The 24,751-nt window shown below is 38.2% G+C and overlaps 1 protein-coding gene across 1 annotated transcript in view; it reads left to right on the top strand.

Annotated features, from left to right (window-relative positions):
• TRHDE (thyrotropin releasing hormone degrading enzyme) overlaps positions 1–24,751 on the top strand; it is a gene marked incomplete at its 5' end in the record, with an annotated part of 390,730 nt that overhangs the window by 192,859 nt on the left and 173,120 nt on the right. The window contains one exon of the mRNA XM_081249500.1: positions 22,132–22,286. Within this exon, the coding sequence (XP_081105626.1) occupies positions 22,132–22,286 (155 nt within the window). The remainder of the gene's footprint in view (positions 1–22,131; positions 22,287–24,751) is intronic.

Genomic DNA, 24,751 nt, shown 5'->3' with positions numbered 1-24,751 from the left:
AGGATTCAATTCTAGGCAGCCTGCCTCTGGCATCTGAAGTCTACACCCTTCCACTAGTCTCTTAGTAGGAGCTACAGTGTGCTTAGAACATCAAGAGTAGATCTCAGCGCAGTGTCTGTCACAAATAGATGCTTGGTAAGTATTTGTTAATAATGGCAATCAGGACCTCAATTATTAGGGCTCAGATGACATTATACCTTTACCCTGACTACGAAGGGTAGTGTGCACATACAAAATGGATTTTAATCCAGGAACTAGTAACAAGTGACTCAATTAATAAACAATACACACTTGGTGATGTTTTTGGGGTGAGGGATATTCATGTTTGTTATAACTTTCGGAAGTTAGGAAAATTAGGGAGGATCAAAACACTGTTTTGCTCAGTTCCATGTCATTGCTTTAAATTTTAGAATATGTAAGGTGATAAGGGCTTGCAGAAAAAAAACAGATAAATATTAACCTCTTGCAGTTCAGAGTGGCTATGCTGTGACAGGTTCCTCTTACTTTATTTTGGTTGTTGTTGGGTTTTTTTTTTCTCTTTTAATTGACACTTGTTCCTCTTCTCAGATAAAAAGTTTTTCCTTTTTCGTCGTCAAAGTTATGTAGTCGTTTGCAAGAAAAAAGGTAATTTGTTGCTTGGCTGAAGCAGAAATAAATTTGCCTGATGATGACTTTTCGATTTTCCCTATATTCCCTTTGCTTCCTTCCCTCCTGCCCCCACGATGACTGACTTTTCTCTGTCTGCAGAAGCCACCTGTGACGAGTCTCTTTGGACAAGGCAGTCCATCATTGCTCTACACAAAGTTGTTGACATTGAGCAGGACAGGCAGGGGAGGGAAAGCGACAGGAGGTGTGGGAAAAGTCTGATGAGAAGTATAGCTTCCTATTAATCCTCTTGGAGAAGAAGAATCTCTTAAAATCTCTTTAAGTGGTTTACTGTTATGAGAAGCATCATAAAATATGTTATACCAGGTTCGAGTTTAATGAAGAGAGCTCTTATAGATGCATTCTCATTTCCAAAGAACTAGAAGCTATTTCATTCCTATTGATGTTGTTAGGCCAAATTCATCATGTACATGTTGAATCTAATCACCAAATTATAGCAATAAACAAGATAATAAAGCCAATGCTTTATTATAGAAAAGAACAATAATAATTCAGTGGCAGTGCTTGAAATATATATATATAAAGAAATAAGTTAATTTGCATGAGCGTCCTCTTCTTTTCTGCCACCCATTTTCCTTGAGTAAGTTTGGGAGCAATAGACTAGAATTCTCTAGAACATTCCCTGTAAACACTAAGCAAAAGAGGGGGTGTGGCTTAATTGAAGCTGCATGTCTCTTTATGTTCTTTATAATGTTTGAGGTGTGTTTAGGACAACATTCCACCTGGCAAAGAGGGTCTAGTTCCTAAATGATGCTGGGATTATTAGAGATTTATGTGTTGGCATCCTGCCTCATCCCACCCCTCTACAGGAGATTTATTAAGGTGCTTAATAACTATTATTCACAATGGCTTTTAAATGTGATTAAGGCTTTTCACTCGGTCTGAGGAAAATAATTCTATTATTAAGCCATCTTGATGGAGATCCTCACTGTTATGTGATAACATACAGAGAAGATTTCTGCTCAGAAGAGGAAGCAGAGATGCTTGGCTAAGTCTCACCTGTCTATGTGGGTTTCAATCTCTGGAAGACTTGCTGCTGTCATTTCTTTACCACTTAGTCCCTCCTCAGCCTACAGAGGTCCGGCTCTCATTCCCAGTGGTCCACTGAAACTGCCTGGCAAAGGCAAAATCACCAGATCCAATAAGCACGCTTTCGGCACTTGTCTCACTGCATCTCCTTGCTGCATTTGGCATTACTGATCCTTCTCTCATTCTTGGAACTTTATTTCCTTTGATAGCACTGTCTCCTATTTCTCCTTCTTCCACTTTGATTAATGCTTGCTGAATCTCCCCTCATGGATTATGACTCATATTTTTGCCACAGATCCAAACAGAATTCAGCTTCCCTGCTCCCAAATTTGCACCCTCGCCAGTTCCAGTCTCTTCCCATGTATTTCATATCTCAATTGTTTGTACTCCTATGTAGGGAATTGGCCCTAAAGCCATAAACATAAGGAGAATATTTTTAGATTCTTCCATCTTACTGTCTCCATATTACTCCTCTGATTTTAAATCTTAAATATTTCTTAATTCTATCCACTTTTCCACAGTTCTGTTAATATCACACAACATAGGGACACACTTGTCACTGATTTTCTTGCCTTCTGTCATATCTAGCTCAGATCCATCTTTCAAATGCAATATAGGCAAATCTGGCAATGCTATTCTCCTGCACCCTCCGTTGGTTTCCCATTGCCCATAGGATAAAATCCAAATTCTTAGCCTGACATGAATCAAGGTCCTCCATGATTTAGTACTGACTGCCACTACAGCTTCATTTCCCCATACTCTGCTACATCTACTCTACTACAGTAATAGCTTACAACTCTTTTTCCACCGTACTGTGCAACTTTACCCCTTGTGTCTTTCTTTTACTATTCCCTCTGGTTGAGATGCCTTATGCCTCCTTTTGCTTTTTGTCCTACCCCTGTTTTGTCTTTAGGAGACCTACTCAAGCATCATTTACTCTAGGAAACCTTCCTTTGACTCTCTGATTGAATTAACACCCTCTTTTTGTGTTTTCTTGGCATCCTAGGTATATTGCACTTATTATGTACTTAAACTATTTGTTTTAATACCTTTTTGGGTCCTAAGAAACAAGGGCTTGGATTATTATTCAATTTTGTTTTCCTAGGATTCAGCATAGTATCAGTAGCTCAGTATGAGCATAGCAATGTTAATGAACTGCTAAAAATAAAAAATAAAAATTTGAGTATCATTAGGAAAAATGGAGAATACGTTGGTTGGAACCTTTTGCTCATATATATATGTATATTTATATTATATATATATATTTTAAACCCCTCTCTAGCATTGTAATGTACCTTGGCAATGCTGCCAGGAAGAAAGGCATCTTGTTTGGTTGCTATGTAGGTTCTCTCTATAGTTCTGGATTTCCTACTAACAAGTAGCTAAAGGAGTTATTCATTATAGTTGAGTGAGGCTGCGATAGAAAGAGAATGGATTCCAAGAGAACACTGGTCCTTGTGTGACTTACTGTGATCAGGATTTACATGTGATTTACATATCAATTTACTCAAATATTCCATAGAATGAGGTAACTTTTCAATTAAAAGGGCCATAAAGATTGTCTAGTTCACCCTCTTATCTGACTGGTGTTTTTGCCAAACACAGAGTGTGGCACTTATTAGGACTTGATTAAATGCTAATTTATTTCTTTCCTGCTTTTGTATATAATGAAAATGGTGACATCAGTTTAAAATAAAGAAACTGAAGTGCCTTGGTCTTGAGTCACATGGTTTCTTTCTGGCAAAGGTAAAAAGGAAAGTGCTTCTGATTTTCATTGCATTCCTCTTTTATATCATGTTCTAATTTCAATATTTTTTAAAAAATCCCAAAGATGAAAAGTTATCTTATAAATGCAGATCCTAGCATATATAATCTCTAATCTTGGCAGCTTCAAGTACAAATTCCCTTATTTTGATAAGGCTGTAAAAGTCTGTCCCTTATCTGCTCATATATGTCATTTGAGATGTCAAATGTAGTTTGAGGTGCTACTTACATTTTCTTTGAAAAAATAATGACCTAATATATCTTTAGTAGTTAACTGTCCTTGGCATACCCCAAATTTTTTAAACAGGCTGATGAGAGAATAAAGTAAGAGATGATGGTGGTTCTCTCAAATATTGAACCAAGGAAGGCATCCAGCTAAACTTTCTTTCATTATTTTAACAGCAAAAGCTTGAAAGGTTTATAAAGATGTATTTAAGAGTGCAGAAAAGTATCTGTTCTCTTAATTGTTGGCCTAATTGAGAGGATTTAGAGAAAAGTGAGGTAGTATTTAATAATTTAATAGGATTAAAGCTAAATTATATTACGAATACCTTTTATCACAGGCTAAGAAATGTGGTAGTCATCCTGGAGAGAGAGCCTTTTGAGGTTATGGAGTTCAAGATCACATAGTGAAAGAAATGTGTTAGGAAGGACAGCCTGGTTAGGAGAGACTGGATATTACCTTAGCCCTTTTTTCTATGCTGTTCTTAAGTCCTTTATGAAACTTTGCTTGTTTACTGGTACTCTAGCGCAGTAATAAGCAGTTTTCATAACTTTTCTTTTCTCTTTTTTCCCACTCAGCTATATAATTTGACTTCCGTGGTTCTTTTCAGCTTGCTTAACTACTCCTTTTGTGTTTTTTTAGTCCTATGTGACCTTTCTCAAAGGTACCTTCTTGTTATTCTCTAGATAGCTTCTAAGATGACTTTAATAAGTGATTGTACAAGGTTTGAAGACAAAATACTCAATGACCATTAAAGTGTCATATATTGAGAATACTGTGTGCCTCCATTGGAAAAATTTTTCAAACTGCTTCATAAAGGGAAATGATACAATTCAGTGCTGTTAAACAAAGGTGGAGAGGAAGTATGGAACTGAGGTTGTTTTACTATATCTTCTCTTACAAGGGAAAATAAATTCTACCTATATAATACAGCCATTTTTCTCCTACTCTCAAAGGCTTACGATTAGAAATTTTGCTGTGTCCATAGGTGTACTTATCAGTAAACACAATCAAATGTCTCCCCTTTCTCGCTTTGAGATTGGTTGCTTGCACATCTCATGTTCTTCAGAGGCACTCCTGAGGCGTTTCAGCATCCTCTCTTGCTGCCTGCCTTATAGCTGCATATTTTTTTCCATAACATATTTCAAAGCTGCCCTGTCTAACATTTTATTTCTGATGCTTTACTGAGTTTGTGTCAGGCAGAGGTATGCCCTATGGAAAATAATTAACTGTTGCCAAATATATCATTTATCTTAAGCTTTTAAAGGAAGGGTTCTTAGGAGATTTCCAGTGATTTATCTCAAACTCTAATTCAATTTATGATTGACTCTTTCTAGATCAGAGGTCACATACAGGCAAGCTATGGGCCAAATACGGCCCACAGACATATTTTATTTGGTCTTAATGGTGTTATAAAACCTTTGAATGAATTACTAATATTTTACAGTTGAGGGATTTCACATAAAAAAACAGATTACTAACCGTTTTGAAAAATTAGAATATCTGGTAACAGTGAGTCCGCATGCCCATGTGGCCACTGATGATTAGAGCTGAAGTTTTTAGAATATGAGCTCTTTCATTATTCACAAGTCCCTATCCTATTTCATCCCCATTTATATTCCTTCTTATCCCAGTAGACTTTTTAATTGGTCTGTGGTCTAGACTAGTGCTCCTCAAATTTTAATTTCCATATGAATCACCTGGGAACCTTATTAAAATTCAGATAGCCATTCAGAAGGGGATGGGGCCTGAGAGTCTGCATCTCTAACAGGTTCCCAGTTAAGTCAAAGTTGCCATCCCAGGACATTTTATTTTTAATAAATTTATTTATTTTATTTATTTATTTTTGGCTGTGTTGGGTCTTTGTTGCTGCATTCGGGCTTTCTCTAGTTGCGGCAAGCTGGGGCTACTCTTGTTCAGGTGCGCGGGCTTCTCATTGTGGTGGCTTCTCTTATTGCGGAGCACGGGCTCTAGGTGCGTGGGCTTCAGTAGTTGTGGCTTGCAGGCTTCAAGAATTGTGGCTTATGGGCTCTAGAGCACAGCTTCAGTAGTTGTGGCGCACGGGCTTAGTTGCTCCGTGGCATGTGGGATCTTCCCGGACCAGGGCTCGAACCCGTGTCCCCTGCATTGGCAGGCAGATTCTTAACCACTGTGCCACCAGGGAAGTCCCCATCCCAGGACATTTTGAGTAGTAAGGTTTTAGACCAATGGTCCTCAAAATACAGGTTTTGACCAGAAGCTTCAACATTTAACCAAATCATGAACTCTGGAAGTTGTGCCTAGCAGTCTGTTTAATGAAACCCTCCTGGTGATTCTAATGCACACTAGAATTTGAGAACCACCATTCTAGTCTATGTTACGTAGGGACACTGTTTGTAAAATCATCTAAGTTGGAGGTTTTAAACCTTAGCTGGACATGAGAAGTCATTTGGGAAACTTCCAAAAAGATTGATGCTTGAGCCCCATCCCTAGAGATTCATACAGAATTGGTCTGGGGTTGAGGCCCAGCCATCAGTACTTCTAAAGCTCCTCAATGGATCCTAATGCACTGCAGAGCTGAGAACTACGTTAAGTAAGGAGACTTTCTTGGTACGTTACCTAGATGTACAATATCTCTCTTGTCAGAAAAAAACTATAACTCTAACACTTTTAAGTCCATTTGTCTTCTGCTATGTCCTCTGTAAAGCAAAACAGCTTTTTCCCATCACGTTCTTAATGATCACGGGGTCATTTAATCAAATATGGTGATGTAGGGGAACAAAACTTTGCCACTCCAAAATATGTCTCTTTGGCTTTAGGATTATTTTGGGCTGTATGTTTTTAAGAAACAAAAGTCTCAGGAAGGGCTTTTATTTCTTCCCCTTAATCACCTAAAAGAATTTAGATAAAAGACTTGTTCCAGGAAGAACTATCACCACAGATGACTTAAGTATAATGTGAACTAGCTGTGGTAGACTGGGGGAACCTTAGCAAGGCCTGTTTGATCAAAGTCTTCTCTGTGTCCCATTATCTCTGCATGGCCCCAGCAAACTTTTGTTTACCAAACATTTGCACTTTTTCATCTTCCTGTAAATTGCCTTTCTTCCCTTTGAAGTCCCAGGCTCCTGTCCCCGTCTCCTTCTCCCAGGTGATATATAGCCTTCAATTGTCTAACTTGCTCTTGGGCCTCCTAGTCTTATGGAGCTCCCTTATGTATGTAGTTTAACTTGATTTTCTCCTACTAATCTGTCTCATGTCAATTTAATTCTTAGATGAGCCAGAAAAACCTAGAAGGGGAGAGGAAAGGTTTTTTCCTCCGCGATGGTGTTTCATAAATCATCTCTTCACAAGTGGACTTGTTATTTTAAAAGCTTGTCTCAGTATCTCCTTGCAGAGTACATTAGACTTCTGAGCTCTATGGATCAGGAAACATTTCTTGTTAATCCTTTTGACATAACTTACTTAATAGATTAGGTTGTACATTGCACAACTCTGGAAGGACACCATTCATGTTTGGAGCCATCATAGGTTTGTAGATTTATTAAGACTGTTTTCTGGCACATGGCAGTACAGTGCCTTGAGGAAGAGGTGGCGTTTTTGTAATTTGTATAGTGATGTCATTTGGGTTAGCAGTAGGGCTGTATTTAGTCTAACAAATAAGACCACTAAAAATTCATGATAAAACAGATTTCCCTCAACTGAAAAACATACTGAGTAATCAATAATTTGGCAAATAAGCATTGGTTCAGTTTAGTATCAGTGTTAAACAGTTAATATGTTTTCATTAGCCTCCATAAACTTAGGGTGTTAGTGTTCCAGTAAAAATTTATTTGAAAGTCAGATCCTAATACCTAATACATTTGACTTAGAACTGTTTTTAAAAGTTGTGCCCATCATGTACTGTGTTCTGAATTATGACATCATTACGAAATAACACTTAAGGTCACTAAAGCATGTTAGATAAGTGAAGAGCTATTGTAGGTTAGCCTAATGATTTGAACCACAGCCTTATAGAAAGCAATCTAGAAAAGTAAAAGAAGAAAGAAAGAAAGAAAAAGAGACATATTATCAACTAGTCATTTTGTTTGCCTTTGGAGATAATGGAAATTTTTTTAATTTTTACTTTTCGTGAGTATATGTAGGTATAGAAGAAGCAACAGAGTAACTTAAGCTAACTCTGCAAATAGAATGGGTCCTTTGCCTTTGGACTTAAAGTGAAAGTGACTGTTTTGTAATGCCACTTTACCACCTGCTGTTACATTCAGCCAGAGTGGAAATGAAACTTTTGTACGTTGTAGCAGTCAGTACCTTGCCATATATATTTTCTTAATTTGAGAATGTCAACAGAGCATGGTTTGCATCTGATCCCAAGTTTTCCCTTTTCTCTAAGTATTAAAATTCATTTGTTGTTGTTATAGGGTGTTTGTATATGGGGGAGCAGGTTTTGATGTTTTTCATTAACACCAGATACTATGCTATACTAAAGAATGCCGGCTCTCAGCTGACAACAAAATTATGTTTAAAATAGAGACTGAACTACGTTTTTACACGAACTCGTTGGCACTTGAGCAAAAGCATTTAGAGCAAGTTTCCTTAGTCTTGACTGTACAATTCTATAAGAGGGGATTAAACATTTGTGGAAATCAGCATTGGTAGTCTGTAATAAAATCTGTAACTAATGTTTATGTCTTCCTAGCTATTAGCAGAAGTCCATATGATCTGAAATTTCAACATTATTTTCACTGCGTTGCAGACACACTGCCTGTATTGTTTCGTTTTGTTTTTCTTCAAAAAGCTTTTTAAAACAATAGACTTAGTTCAGACTGCTCATCAGGAATAAAAAGATAGACTAGGGTAGGCATCATCTTTTTAATGTTTCAGAGCTTTGGGTGCTAATCCCTACTATTTTTGACTTATTGTTTGGCATTTAATTGAGTCCTATTTCCATCCATATAAAAATAGAACAGGATGCAGCATAGAGTAGAGATTAAGAACATGGATTCTGAAGCTAAGCAGCCTAAGTTTTAACTGCTGGAATGATATAAGGAAGTGTATGCTGTTAATGGAAAGGAACTTTTGTATCACTTTTCTATTACTAGCAAAAATGGACTTTGGAGGTTAGCATTATGAAAATAATTTGTTCTGTTTGTACTACAAAATTATTTTCCCTTTCTCCTCCTCTTACTCCCCCCTCCCCTTTCTGACTCTCCCCCTTCTGGTTCCCTGGATTTATAATCACGGTTAATGGAACACCATAATTCGATTCATTACCCATTCATGCAACTAGGTAGCATGGTCTATGCCTCTTCGGTGGGTTTCTTATCTTCAATATTTAATTAATTAACAAGTAGTGTCTGTTTCCACCTCTGAAACACTTTTGTATTTTAGTTAGGATTCTATTACTTTGAACCAGTCTTTCTGCTTTTATTTTCCCTCTACCTAAAGCAGTGATTTCAACCCTTGCTGTACATTAGGGCCATGTAAAGAGTAAGGAGGCTGAGTTCCCTCCTTAGAACAATTTGAAGTCTTGGGAGAAGCATGAGGCATTAATATTTTTAAAGGTTTCCCAGGTGACTCAAATGTATGACAATATTTGAGGTCTTCTGTTCTAAATGCTCCTTTATAACAGTCATTCTCAAAGTGTGATCACCTGACCAGCCGCATCAACATCACCGGGAACTTGTTAGAAAGACAGATTCAGGTCCCACCGCAGCTCTACTGCATCAGAAACTCTGGGCTTGGGGCCCAGAAATATGTATTCTAACCAGCCCTCCAGGGGATTCCCATGAATGCTCAAAGTTGAGAACTACTGCTTTATGGCAAAAGTCTCCTATTTTTCTTTTCCTGGTTGTGCACCACTACTATAAAACTTTTGAGCATGTTCATCTCTGCGTAGCTATATTTATTTAGTTTTGAAATAGTACACATAATACTTTCAGTAGCTAAATTTCAAGACACAATATACACTTCAAGTGAAGTTCAAAGTGAAGTTTGTTAATGAGAATGGATGTAAATCAATAGTGCAAGTCTTCTTGTTGATAAATTTGTTTTCTTTTTGATTTTTTGGTAGTAAGTAATTATAGCAGTGTTTTCACCTTATAATGCAGATGGAATAGAATGAATGGAGTGTAGTGGCTGGGGGATCTAAGCCAGTCTGCCGAAGTTTGAACCCTATCTCTGCTAACACCAGACTGTCCTGGGCAATTAACTTAATGTCTCTGTGCATCAGTTTCTCATTTGCAAAATAGAGCTATGAATAGCGTCTGTCTCAAAGAATTGTCAGGATTAACTGAGTTAATACATATAAATCACTTAGAAACTCACTGGCCCTTATATGTGCTCAAAATGGTAGTTATGGGCTTCCCTGGTGGTGCGGTGGTTGAGAGTCCGCCTGCCGATGCAGGGGACACGGGTTCGTGCCCCGGTCCGGGAAGATCCCACATGCGGCGGAGTGGCTGGGCCCGTGAGCCATGGCCGCTGAGCCTGCACGTCCAGAGCCTGTGCTCCGCAAAGGGAGAGGCCACAACGGTGACAGGTCTGCGTACCGGAAAAAAAAAAAAAAAAAACGTAGTTATTCTTACTTAGGATTGAAAGACTGTCAGCTCTATCATTTTCTTTTTCTGTTATTTTCTGTTATTTTCACCCAAATGCTCCTGCAAAACATGAGCAGAAGCTTTAGTGTCCTTGGACCTGTACCTTTTAGTGTAGCACTCCACAGAATGCTGGCTTCCATTTTAATAATGATTCAGACAGGTTCCAAGACACAAGTGCAAAATTTGCATAGTGCTTTAGGAGGACAAGAAGAAACAGAAATAATGAGAAGGGTGTTACCATTTTCTTCATGGTAGTCTCCCTGCTGCATGTGTACAGTGATCAGTTACACGTTGTGTTGAGCTGCAGAACCCTCACGGTCTATTAACTGTAGTGTTAGGAAAATGGCTTCTGGCAATTTTCAATTATGTCAATTCCCTGAGTATTTACATTAAGAGCAACATTTTTATGATGGGTCCAAAAAAATCCCCTCTTTTCAGCATTTCCCCATTAGGCGTACAAAATATGTTCTTTCCTATAAAATACACTTTAGGAGTATAATTTAGTGATGCTCATTAGATACTGGAGCTTGGAGAAGTAAAGGGTTCAGTTCAATCTCTGGCTCATTATTAGTTCTTCCTGTATTTCATTTCTTGATCTAATGTAAATTGAACTAGGGAATATTTGGAACACTAGTAATGGGTTTTGAAAAAAAATCATTGAAGAGACGCTCTCAGAAACTATTCTGTAGAAAAATTTGGAAAAGGCGGTTTCTTTATACTCTCAGAAGATATTTATAACAAAGCATCAGGTACTTTCAGTAATGAAAGACATGGTTCATATTTTGATCAATACCTCCCATCGGATACATAATTCAGCCTGAGTGGGACATGACATTCATTTTCTTCATGGCGTTGAGTGACCTGATGCTGTTTCAAATGGTAAATCTATATGTTTGGGTTATATGAAGGTAGAGGCTTTTAGTAAAACACCAAGGGCTAAACTGATACGGTTCTATTTTAGTTCTCTTAAAGGCAAATTAGCTTCGAATTAATGTTAAAGTTTAGTAAAGTGGCACAGTGTCACTGCGTTTTCTGTTTCTATAATTGTGCTATATTTTAACTCTATTTTCTTCCTTTTTCTCTCTGCCTTCATTACCCCAAGCACCATCAGCGATTTCCCTTAGGAACCTTTAAAATTCACAGTGAATTTTGGAATCTACTCTTTAGACTACTATAGCTCTCTGAAAATTCATCCATTGTTTAGAGCCAGTTAATATCAGATAATAGTTTGTACTGCTATAAGAAGTGATTTTAAAAAATCAACAACTATTGGACTTCAGTGATTTTTTTCCCTCTGGGGCTTCAACAAGTATTTGATATTTTGCTTGAAAATAATGCTAGACAATTTTAAGCTAAATATCCAACATTGGTTCCTTTGAATGATATATTTGCATTTTTTTATTGAATGGTGTATCTATTACTAGTACAGTTTATACTAAGAGGAATTGGCCTTAAGGCACAATGAATCTTTGTTTCCACTTTACCAAACTTACATAAATTTCTTTTAGGAGAAACCACTCTGTACTCAGACTGCCTGAAGTGCATATGAATTTGGAAATATATTTTACTGACAACTCCAAGTTTCAAGAGTTAAGAATGCTCATTTATAAATAGTACTATTTTTATACTCTCTTCTGCTGGAAATGTGAATCTGTCAATTAAAGAGTGTCAAAGAGCTATCCAAACCTCTAAAACGATTCCCAGATACCTCAGACTTTTGAAACAAAAAAGACTCCTGAGTTCCACACTGTGGGATGGGCCCAGTCCAGCAACTAACACCCATTAAATAGCTGATTAATGAAAGCCCCTAACAGAGTATTGGGTATTCTTCCCCCTTTCGGTGATGATGCCAACACATATAATTAGACTTTGTGTTGTATCTATATAGGAAGTTCTATAATTCATTCTGAAAATCTGTTGAAAATGATATTGAAGGGTAAGTTAGTATTCTTTGAAAGCATTAATTAATATTTAACTACCTCAGTGTATAATATCTGTGTTTTATAAATAAACCTAAGATATTCGTAGACACTGTCGACTCTTGCCTCACTTCTGTGGAATGATGTGATGTCCCATTTCTGGCTTCTCCCCCACCTTTTATGACGGTGCCTTTTAGTGTCCTTTGTGGGCCTTCTTCATTTGCCCCCTTCTTCTGCCTGTTTCTTAAATCTCAGTGCTCCTCAGATATCTTAGTCTTTTTCTATGCTCAGCATGGGTCATAGTCTAGTATATACATGCTGATGACTTCTTAAATCTGTTCGCCCAAACCTCTCCCCAACACATCAGACCTCTATATTCAGCCTCTTACTGGATATCTCTCTATTTGGATGTTCCAGAGGCAGCTCAAACTCAGCATGTCCCATACAGGATTTGTCACTATATGCTTCAGCCATATTGATCCAGTTTTCGTTTACTGAAAGTCCCATGCTCTCTCTCACTTGTTTTCAGACACCCTTAGCCTGAAATATACTTTCGCTCCAGCTAACTGAACAAATCTCATAACTGACTTTCTCCAGGAAGCCTTTCCCAATTCTTAGGTTAAGATTTGGGACCTCTTTCATATGGTAATAATGACAGTAATATAGTAACATTGTTGTAGTAATATATCATAGTAATATAATACAGTAATACTATAGTAATATAGCATATTTATCAATATAGTAAAAGTGATAAAGGTAATGATGATGATGATACTCTATTAGTTTCTTATTGATGCTGTAATAAATTACCACATCCATAGTGGCTTAAAACAACATGAATTTATTATCTTACCGTTCTGTAGGTTGGCAGGTTGACACTGCTCTCACTAAAGTCTTTTCTTTAGGGGAGAATCTCTAAATTTTCTTGCCGTTTCTAATTTCTAGAAGCCCCGTGTTCCTTGGCTTGTGACACCCTTCCATCTTCAAGGCCAGCAGTGGCCTCCAGGGTCTTTCTCTCATTTCCTCACTCTGACACCGACTCTTCTGCCTACTGCTTTTCAGGACCCTTGTGATTATACTGAGTCCACCTGGATAATCCAGGATACTCTTCCATTTTAAGGTCAGCTGATTAGCAACCTTAATTCCATTTGTGGCCTTAATTCCCCTTTGCCAAGTAATTTAATATATCCACAGGTTCTGGGAATGAGGGCATGGACATCTTTGGAGGGGCTTTTTGTCTGCAATAGCTAACAGCTATTGAGAACTCGGTATTGTTCCAAGCATCTCACTCACATAGTTGTCAAGAACTGAGAAGAGTCTGAGATTTTATCTTACCCTCTTTGCAAGCTTGACAAGCCAGCCTGCCATTGTTTCTTGAAACTTGGTGGAAGACATGAAACTCTGGGATTAGAGACAATAAAACTTTATTCCTTTAGCTATAGCAGTAGCCAGAGTATCAACATTTTTTGAGCCAGTTCCCTGAGCCCCAATTCACAAGATCAACGCAAAGAGGTCCAGGTGATACCTGCATATGCAATGGATTATATAATAGGTGAGGACCCTGAAGAATCTAGTTATTTTATAAATTATGGTATGTACTCCTGTCCTTTGCTTTTGAGAAGACACTCTCTCTGTTGTTTTCTATACAAATATCCTTAAAAAGATAGTCTGGAACAAAAGCCAGTCAGCATCTGTGCTCTTAAGACATACAGAAATGTGAAAGATACTTGAGAGTTGTGTTCCAACAATGGCCCTCGCAGTAACGCTGTGAAATAGTAGCAATTATAATCATCTTCCTTTTACAGGTAAGGAAAATGAGGGGCAGAAATGATAAGTAACAAGCCTGCTAAGTAGCAGGATGGAGTTTTGAACCTGAGCTATCTGGCCTCACAGCCCATGTTCTTAGTCTCTGCTCTGTGCTGCTTCCATCATACCATGTACTCAGGTTAGCGCATGTACTACCCTGCGGTTTCCTTCATGTGTGTCTATAATATGTATACTTTTAAACTTGTTGGTATTCCCCATTGGTTTTTAAACTCCATTAGGGTTTAATGGGACTGTGTCTTTATTGTTCAGGGTTTATATATCCAGTGTTCAGATCCGTCTGGCCTATGTTAGGTAATGAATAAGTATTTTAGGAATAAATGAAAAATATAGTAAACGAAAGCTTCATAGAAAGGAACCTTACTTACAACCTACATTCTCTTAGATAACACCAAATCTTTGTTATATAACAAGCATTAATCAAGTTGGCCTGTCACCAAATGATGGTGATAGGAATCATTTAGTGTGTTTTTGATGTTTATGCCAATCATGTCCATTAAAGTAAAGACCATAAGTTTTGAAAGTGCTTGAGAGAAGATGCAAAATGTGATGATGGCAATCAAAGTAGAGCTAATTTTAAAAATTAAATGGGTGAGAAAATGACAAACATTCCTTGTGCATATGGGATAAGTCCTTTGGCATAAAAATTCTTTTTCAGGGAAAAAGGGAATTAGACAAACCATGAAAAGTGTTCCTCCTTTGCAATTGACAGTAATCAGGAAGTGTCGAGGAAAAGTGATTGCAGAAATGAAAAAAAAAAAGTCTTTTGAGTGTGTGCAGGAGGATCAGCAAAAACATTGAATGCATATTAGGGCCTAATGCTAATTCAGGAGAATGCTAGGAGTTTGCGAGCATAAATGCTAAGCTAGTGAATACAAGTGGTACTGATGAAAATTCTGTTATAGGCTAAAGTATGTAGCTGAAGCTAATCTTTTTGGATGGAAATATGCCCAAATAGAAAGTCCATCAGGAGAAAGTGTGTTCTGTTTTAAAGCTTTGAAGGACCAATTCACTCTTTTTTTTAAATTTTTATTGGAGTCTAGTTAATTTACAATGTTGCATTAGTTTCAGGTGTACAGCGAAGTGAATCAGTTATACATATACATATATCCACTCTTTTTTAGATTCTTTTCCAATATAGGTCTTAAATTTGGTGGAAATGTATCCAAGGATAGCAAAACTTAAACTCCTCTTTGTCAAATGAATTTAAAAACAGCCATTCAGTACCTAATCTGTTTGTGAGTAAAAACAACTTCAGAATATGCCCTTGAAAGGAAATGTTGGTTCTCATTTTATAAATACCAGTAATAGATGACTTCTATGAATCTTATCTTATCAATATTACTATTTCAAATGCAATTTATATTTATACTAGTCACATGTGGTAATTGTCAGAGCAAGGAGTTTTATTTTTTAATACTTAAGCATGAATGCTTATGTAAATAGTATCTTCAAGTGCCAGTCATGGCATAATCAAAACACAACTTTTTATTTTTTTAACCTGCTATACCCTTAAAACTTATTTAGGGTCCCTGAATAATAAAATGAGAATGTCCTATGACTTTTTTTTTTTAAGTTTGTTCTTCGGTAGGTCCTGTATTGCTTTACATCATAAGCAACATTTTCAATTCAGAAATCAGAATGCCTAGCATAACACATTAGCCAACATTTCATCTTTGTTAGAAGACAAGATTCCTCCTCTCTCAAGCTAAGGCCTGTCACGAATCTGATTCCCCAAGGTGAGGAAGAACTGGAAAGATCCCAGATAGTGATGGCATTGATTTATCATGTTTTGTGCTCAGGACTAAGTGCTTTAAACGGACCATCTCATTGAATCTTCACAACAACCTGCAAGGAAGTTATCCCCGCTTTATCAATGAGGGGATGGAAGCTGGGAGAGATTGAATAATTTGTTTGAAGTTCCATAGCCAGTAAATGTTAGACCTGGGTTTGGATCCCAAACAGTGTGGACTCTAAAGCTCCAACTTTTAACTGCTATGTCTACTGCCCTCTGCCAAGAAGGGCTGGGTTGCAGTGCTGGAAAGATGACTTGGATTGTGATTGAGATGCTGCTAGGACACCGCATGGAAGATAGCTTTGAGGCTGAAATTTAAAGGGTGAAGGAAACAGAAGGAAGAGTTAGTGCCGAAGTCTGGGGCTTTGAGAGCAGGATAGATCTGGGATGGAAGAAGCAGGGCGAAGTTCAGAACGTGTCTGTCGGTCTGGAGGGAGCGCCTCTGAGCAGTACTGAGCAGAGAAGTGTAAAGGAGCGGAAGAGCACTGCGCACGGCAAACCGCGAAACCATGGAGCCGATGACCAGAACTGCAGAGTTTAATGTTCTTTCTTGGAAGGAGCTCGGTAATGTCTACATATCTGTGTGACATCAGGCAAAACTAGTTTTAAGCTCTATTCAGCATGACTTGTCACCAGAGGAGAAATGATCCTGGACAACAAACTCTGCTGATCTGTGAGCTCAGAATCTGACGGTGGCAGGGAGGAGAGGCCTGATACTGCACGTGGTTTTTTTGCTAGTGGTTATTTAATAATGTAGAATACATTAAAGTCTATTTCTAGTTTATGAAGTTATACATCAGAACATTGCCCCTAATGCTGGAGACTGGATTCGGTTTGTATGTATTATAAGACCCTGCTTGATGATTCTTTGAACATTTCCACGTGGTTTCAGGGTTCGTTTTAGCACGGTGTTGTTAGGGTAGTGGGACATTTTTCTTGGTGACTGACCTTCCCCAGAGTCCAAAAGAGGAAGCTGCAAAGCTTTCTTAAGGTTTAAGCCAGATTACAGGGGAGAGGATTATTCTAGAAGGAATAGTACATTAGTGGCTGTGGAGGGGGGACTATCAATTAACAGTCTACTCCTAAGGTGCTTAGATATTTTCCTCTGGAGCTCAAAGAGAGCTATCTGGGCATGTGGGTGGTGACAGATGACATTGGAGTGGGTGAGAAGACTCAAAGAAAACTAGTAGAATGAGTTAAAACACACACACACACACACACACACACACACACAGATGGAAATCCTAGAACTCTGTTTTCAAAAATCAGAAGATGACAAGAAAATTAAACAAACAAGAACAAAAACAACAAGAAGAAAGGGTAATCTGGGAAGTGGAGGAGAAACACGGATATCTTTCTATGACAGACCCTAATTGGCAGTGTGATAAACCTTGGCAGTATCAAAAAAGTAAGAACTCAGAGGTCTCCATGAGATTTTGTGCTCTTAGTTAGCGACAGCTGTTTCAACAGTGTTAAAGGTAGAAAGTAAATTCTAGTGCACTGAAGGGAACAAATAGAGAAAGTCAGATTTTTATGGTGATTTATGTAATCACATTGACTAGTATTATATGAATATTTGTTATCTGCCTATAGTTTTAGGACTAGGGTAATTAACTGGGAGCAGACTCCTATGCATAATTTTATCCAGGATTTTCTTTAAATTTCCAAGTAAGTTTGACTCTGAAACATTTGAGTTTTCTTACTTCTGTTTTCAAGGCATATTAAAGAGTTGTGGTTGCACACGTTAATGGATATAGCCTCATGACAAATTATTTTGCAAAAATTGAAACAATTTAATTCATTGTAAATAAATCTTATTATCTTCAAAGTTAAGCAAAAGAATATTTCAGTTACTGAAGGTATTAACAGCTTCTTTGAGGTATAGTGACATGCAGTATGCTGCACATATGTAAAGTGTAAAATCTGATGTTTTAAGATATGTATACACCCATGAAATCATCACCATAATGAGCCTATCCATCACCCCCAAAAGTTTCCTGTTGTTATTTTTTTAATTTATTTTTTTAATCAGAGGTTATTTACAATGCTGTGCCAATCTCTGCCGTACAGCATAGTGACTCAGTTTTACACATAGAGACATTCTTTCTTTCCTGTTGCTTTTTTTTTTTTTTTTTTTTTTTGCGGTACGCGGGCCTCTCACTGTTGTGGCCTCTCCCGTGGCGGAGCACAGGCTCCGGACACGCAGGCTCAGCGGCCATGGCTCACGGGCCCAGCCGCTCCGCGGCATGTGGGATCTTCCCGGACCGGGGCACGAACCCGTGTCCCCTGCATCAGCAGGTGGACTCTCAACCACTGCGCCACCAGGGAAGCCCCCTGTTGCTATTTTTAATCCCTCCTATCTGTGTCCCCAGGTGATTACTGATCTGCTTTTTGACATTATAGATTAATTTGCATTTTCTAAAATTTTATGTGACATGAATCATAAAACATAGATTTTTTCTTCCTATTTACTCAGTATAGCTATTCTGGAGCTCATCCATGTTGTAGCACGTATTGATAGCTCATTTCTTTTTATTGCTAAACAGCATTTTATTGTATGGATATACCACACATTATCCATTCATCTATTGATGGACATTGGAATTATTTCCAGTTTGGGCATATTGGAAGTAAACTGTTATGAACATTTGTGTACAAGTCTTTATGTGGATATATGCTTCTGGAAGGTGTTCTTAAAATATAGAACTGTTTATGAGATAAAGGTATAGAGCAGAGAGACACAGTTAAATTATGCCTCAATAGTTGTTAGAACAAAATCCAAGTTTCTTCAGTACTTTGATAGAAGGTTATTATGTCTGTAGTAGCGTAATCTAATTTTTAAATTTTTCTTTTTTTTTCCTTCTTCCAGCCATAGACATGGTTCCCTGTATCTATTGTAAAGCCTGTGAGCATCTGAGAAGCTGCCTCCTGTGCTTGATCCCTCTGTGTTTTACTCTGTTCTCAATCACTTTATCTGAATCTGACTCCATTTGCTCAAGAGTCTTTGTCTGGCTGAAGTACAGCTTTGTTACTCGGGTCTGACTTCTCTGCCCTTACATCTCTGGAAACCAACCTGTCACCAGCTGCCTAGTTAAGTCACCATTGCCTGAGATCGTTGGCACCAACCTTCAGCTGCCCCCTCACCACACCTGCTTAAGCTGCTAGTCAGGTTTTTGCTGTCTGATGACTGCCCCTGGCTGTACCTTCTTTATTCCAAACTCTTAGACTCGCATCTGGCCCATATCTGGAATTTTCTCTCCGTGCCATTTGAGCCACTCCATATTCCAGTGTGCGGCCTGATTTGTTGACTTAGTCTTGGGGACCTGACTACTCTCGGCTCTTGGAGAACTCCAGCAAACAGAAGTGCCTCTCTTTTGCAACAGGCTTGTCCATAAGTCCCCGAGTTCCTACAAGTAAATGGCCCCAGACCTGCTACTGCTATTGCCATCTGCTGGTAGCAGGCAGAGTTGGCGCAATGTTGTTCTATTGCCTAGTTTGTTCATATTTAAGGAAGGTCTCAAGGTAAAATCTTAAGCAGAGGTATGTCTATTTGTTACGTACTTGCACTCTGTATAATTCTCACATCTATACTCTTCTCCTTTATATGCTTCAGCCACACCAACCTTCATTCTATCCAATATGCTAGCCTCATTTCCTCCTTAGGGCCTGTGCATTTTTAGAACAATGTATCAATTCTTAGAACAATGTATCAATACTTCCACAGATCTTCAGACAGCTGGCTTCTACCATTATTCACATCTCAGGCGAGATGTGATTACCTTAGAGATGCCTGCTTTGACCACACTTCACTCATTTCACCCTACCAGTCAATCACTGTCTTACTCTATTATTTTTTGGTAACATTTATCATTTACTAAAATTCTTTCATTCATTTATTACTTGTTAATTAACCTCCTCTTCCTACACACACCCACAAATAAATATAAGTGCCATGAGAGCAGGGAGCAAGGAGCTTGGATGACAGAACAAACAATGCTTGTATTGAGCAAAAGAGATGCTCAGTAAATACATACTTGTATAAATGAATGCATATAGTACCTCTGTCTGCCTGTCGAAATCCAACTTATCTTTGCAAGTCCAACTCAGATACTATCTCTTTCAAGAACTTCTCCAACTAAATCTGTTTTCTCGCTTTTTCACAGGACTTTTTATTCTTTATTTATTTTTTCTGTTAAGCTGTCATGTTTCCATGTAGTGGATACAGGGGCCATACTTGACTTATCTTTAGTCCATAGGTCAGAAGCACAGGTAACAACCTGGCTGGGCTTGGGACTGGCTTTTGAAGTAGGGATGGAGGGTGCAGTGTTGTAGGACTGAACCCTTAACCTGTGGAATCTGATTCTGTCTTCGGGTAGATGGTATCAGAATTGAGTTGAATACTGGGTCACTCTGTTGGAATCCAAGAATTACTTATAGACGGTGTGGGACAAACCCTCCCACGTCCCCGCCCCACATGCGCACATGTTGAAATTGGTTCCAGGAACCTAAGAGACTGTCCCTCATTCCTTCTTCCTTCTTTCTTTTCTGAAGCAATCATAATTTTGAATCTGGTGTTTATCATTCCTATATGTGTGTGACTGTGTGTGCATTTTACCACTACTGTCTGTCTGAGTATATGTGTGAATGTGTGAGTATCCATTTGCAATCTATGGTACTATTCTGCTTGTTTTTAAGTAGTATATGGTAAGGGTCATTCTACACCTTATTTGTTCCCTCAACATTACGTTTTTCAGATTATCCGTGATGACACATGTAGTGTTAGAATCTAGTGGTGAGACTATTTCAGTTGTTATATGGTATTCCTTTTTAGAATTATTTCACAGTTTCTTTGTCAGTTATCTCGGTGAAAGGCTTGCAGTTTTCTCTTTTCACTCTTACAAAGAATACTGCAGCAAACATTTTTGTACCATTATTTTCTTAGCACCCTAGGGAGTTAGTCCAGGGTTTACATGGGAAAGTGGAGCCACGTTGCCTGGGTTCGAATTCTTACGTTGCTGCTTGCTAGCTTTCCCAAGCAGCGTTGAGCACCAGCTACATTTAGTCCTTCTGCACATGCATGCCCTACCTCAGCCCCTGGCAACAAGTTATCAGCTTGGCTTAGATGCCTTTGGCTCCGGTGGATCCTGCTGGATCCAGTTCCCAAATGCCACTGCCCGTGGCTTCACATGCAATCACTGCTTTGCATTTATGTACCATTTCTGGTCCATGGAGAGGTTTATTTTCAAGCCTGGAGATGATTTTCTGTTTTTCCTTTTAATATTTTACTTATCATTGCTATGTGTTTGAGCAGAGGGAGTGCATCAAAGCATGTACTTACTGTGTCACCTTAAGCAAACGTTGATAATACCTCTACAACCTTTTAAAATAAGCACAAATCTTAGAATCATCTAATCATAGATTTTCGGAGCTGGAAGGGATTTTAGAGATCATGACGTCTAATAACCTTATTTTATAGGTGAGAGAATTGTGGTCTTGAGAAATTAAAGTGATTTACTGATGTCATATATTTAATTAATGGTGGAGGCAGGACCAGGACCAGAGTCTGCAGGTTCCCTCAATAGTCCTTTTTTTTTTTTTTTGTGGTACGCAGGCCTCTCACTGTTGTGGCCTCTCCCATTGCGGAGCACAGGCTCCGGACGCGCACGCTCCGCGGCATGTGGGATCCTCCCGGACCGGGGCACGAACCCGTGTCCCCTGCATCAGCAGGCAGACTCTCAACCACTGTGCCACCAGGGAAGCCCCCCTCAATGGTTCTTTTGACACTACATCTACTTTTTTAGTTTTCTCTATCTGAGCTATATTTACATGTAATATTTTATTTTTAACAAAACTCAAAAAATACATTAGAATTAAGCAAGTAGAAATATGGCATGTCGGATTTTTAAACTGATGTGAGATGTTTTCTTTTAAACAATATTGAGGTAAAAGCAGGAGTACAGCATGTACTGCACTGAGCTGAGTATATTGTCATTGGAAGGCACAATGCCTTTTGACTCTGCAGATTCCTGCCGCATTTGGTTTCCGTGACTTTCTGCAACTTATTAGAATAGGCCCATCAATAATGGTGCTGATACTTCCAACCTCCTACAGCATTGGGTCTGAAAATGAACTGTGATGGATGGATATGGCCAGCATTTACAGTGATAGCCTATATTTCTGCTGTCACGTAGAAATGGCAGGTAGTTTAATTTAGAAAAAAAAATTACTGAGAAAGAACAAGTATTTCTTCTAATTAGGATTTCTGGACTTTTGTCGGATATGAATTTAGAATCTGACATGTTTGTTAAAGCCTTTGGAATTGTTTTATTCTATTTCTAGATCTTTTAGCTGTGCCTAAGCATCCGTATGCTGCTATGGAGAACTGGGGACTGAGTATTTTTGTGGAACAAAGAATACTGCTGGATCCCAGTGTTTCATCTATTTCTTATTTGCTGGATGTCACCATGGTCATTGTTCATGAGATATGTCACCAGGTATGAGAAAAAGGATCAGGTGTAAGTATAATTGCAAACTATCGAGAATGTAGAATGATTTCAGATACTTAGATTAGGAGCTAAGTTATTATCCTCCCAATTAAGTTTTAATCGTATAGAGCACCGTGTAGTTCTTTTTGGAAGATAGGTTGTTCTCAAATGATGTCACAAACGAAAGCAAACACACGGATCATGTTGAATAAGTAACTGTCATTCAGGTTACTTGAGGAGTAAGATGGCACTGCTACCCAACAGCCTCTTTGGAGACCCTATCCACTCACTATTCTTTGTCAACCTTGCTCTATTTTCTTGTGATTATTGGTGTGTATATATGGTGAGTGCAGTGATGGCAGTGATTTATTGCATTGCTGAAAGATGCAGCTGAGTTTTGTGTACATGTCAAAATTTGCTTTTGCTGAAATCAATTTGTTATTCCCCTTCTCCCATCACACAGACACTTAGGAAGTCTTTCACTAAGTCTGCGACAGCCTCTTTGTTCTCAAATGATTGATATTTTTTTGTCTTGACATGTTTAGAGATTCATATGTAAATTTGCCAGCTTTATCACGAAGCTAAGATAAAATTAATTTCATTTTGATTTTATGTACTTTCTTACAGTGAGTAGAAGGTATTACAGAGATTTCACAATGCTTATTAGAATCTTGATTCTAGTGAAAAAAATAACGGAAAATAAACATTTGTGCTAATAAAAAGCAATCCTTGTCCTGATTACCAGAAACTATGGATAGTTTTTAAGTGAAAACACCAGAAATCACAGTGTGATACTGTACAACTTCAATTTGTTACTAACCCAAAATCTTTTTAAAAAGCTTGAAAACCTTAAGAAAGTGAAGTGGAAAATGTTGTTAGTAAAAGAGGCTGAACAGCTAAATGATAATACATGAATAGGGACTTATGATAAATTGTTCTAGGCCATATGACCATTTACCTATATGTCAGCCTTCTGCAGTGAACCTGTAGATGTTTGTACCTGTCATGCTGCTCAGCTTGGGCGTGTGTTCCTTGCTGCAGAGACTTAAGGGGATCCATTGCAGAGATAACCAGGGCTCCTCTGTTGTGCTAAAAATGGTTTCTAGCTAAACATACAATTCTTTGACGCAAATCAATGTCCTTTTTGAACGTTCCTAGAAACGAGTTACATGTAGAGTTCTGTTGAAATAAGAACACACTGATCATTGTTTCTAGAACTGGATTTCATTTGTTCCAGATTCTCAGTTACTTTCTTGTTCTAGCTTAGTGGTGCTCGGCTACTTACTATGCGGAAATGAGCCAGAAGCTGGGAGAAACACATAATAATTTCCACTGTCATTACCAAATTATTGTCTACATTACCGTTTCTCCTGACCTATTTATTGTCACAATTCTTAAGACAGGCTTTCAATTTAAGGGAGAAGAAACATTACTTTCTGATCAAGAACAGAAAATGTTTTAAATATTTGTTTTGTGGTCATCAGCATATTCAGAGTTATCTCTTATTTCTATTTCTATTAGAGATCCTCTTGAGTAAGTGATACTTCATTAATATTGAAATGCTCAGCCACCAAGCTCTTCCCTCTAGCTCCTAAAGCTGTAAAGCTATGATCTGATACTTGTCTGACTACCTTTTCCTTCTGCTTCTTAAATAACTCACTCCCACTTAGAGTCTTCACACTAAGGGTTACTTACAAATGCCTATAATCCTCTTGCCTAAGGCTTTCTCATGGCTTCTTCTTATCATTAAAGTCTGAGCTCAAATGTCATCTGCTTAGAGAGAATCTTTTCGTTTTTACAGTCTAAAGTGACCCGTCCCCCATTCCTATCACACTTTAATAAGATCTGAAATTGTATTGTTCATTTGCTTATTTTTTATTTTCTATCTCATCTCATTGTCCCTTCCTCCACAATAAAGTGTCAGCTGCCTGAGAAGGGACATTGTCTGACTTTTCATCATTAAATCCCAAGTCTGTAGGATAGTTACCGTGTATAATTTTTTTTGTTTGTTTTGTTTTCTAATGAAAAAAGAATTCCCTTAAGCTTTGGTGAACTCAGCAAGGATTTCAGAGTAATGTATCCAGATCTAATCATAACACCAATTATAAATTACAACATTACTTTCCTGAAGGGATCTTAGAGATTTTTTTGGTACAACCCTCATTATCATAGAATCATGGAGAGTCAGGTGTGGAGCATCTTAAAGCCCTTATTAGGTCCTTCAATCAGCCGATGTCGTCTGTGAATTGCCTCTGCCACTGGAAGGCGCTGCTTCGGTACTTCCTGTGATGAGCTCACCACTTCTCGAGGTAGTATTTTTCCCCCTTCATCCATTTCAGTCTGTTAGAGGGTCTCCTGCATTTTTAGCAATGTCTACCAATCTACAACCCTAATTTCCATCCATTAGTACTGACTTGTCCCCTTGGGCCATAAGACCCAAGCGTTTTCTTCTTCTATATACTAGGTCTTCAAAT

The sequence above is a fragment of the Mesoplodon bidens genome (assembly GCF_964165515.1).
Source record: "Mesoplodon bidens genome assembly, chromosome: 11".
Taxonomy (NCBI): Eukaryota; Metazoa; Chordata; class Mammalia; order Artiodactyla; family Ziphiidae; genus Mesoplodon; species Mesoplodon bidens.
The sequence above is the reverse complement of the archived record's forward strand: the minus strand, read 5'-3'. Positions and strand labels throughout refer to the sequence as shown.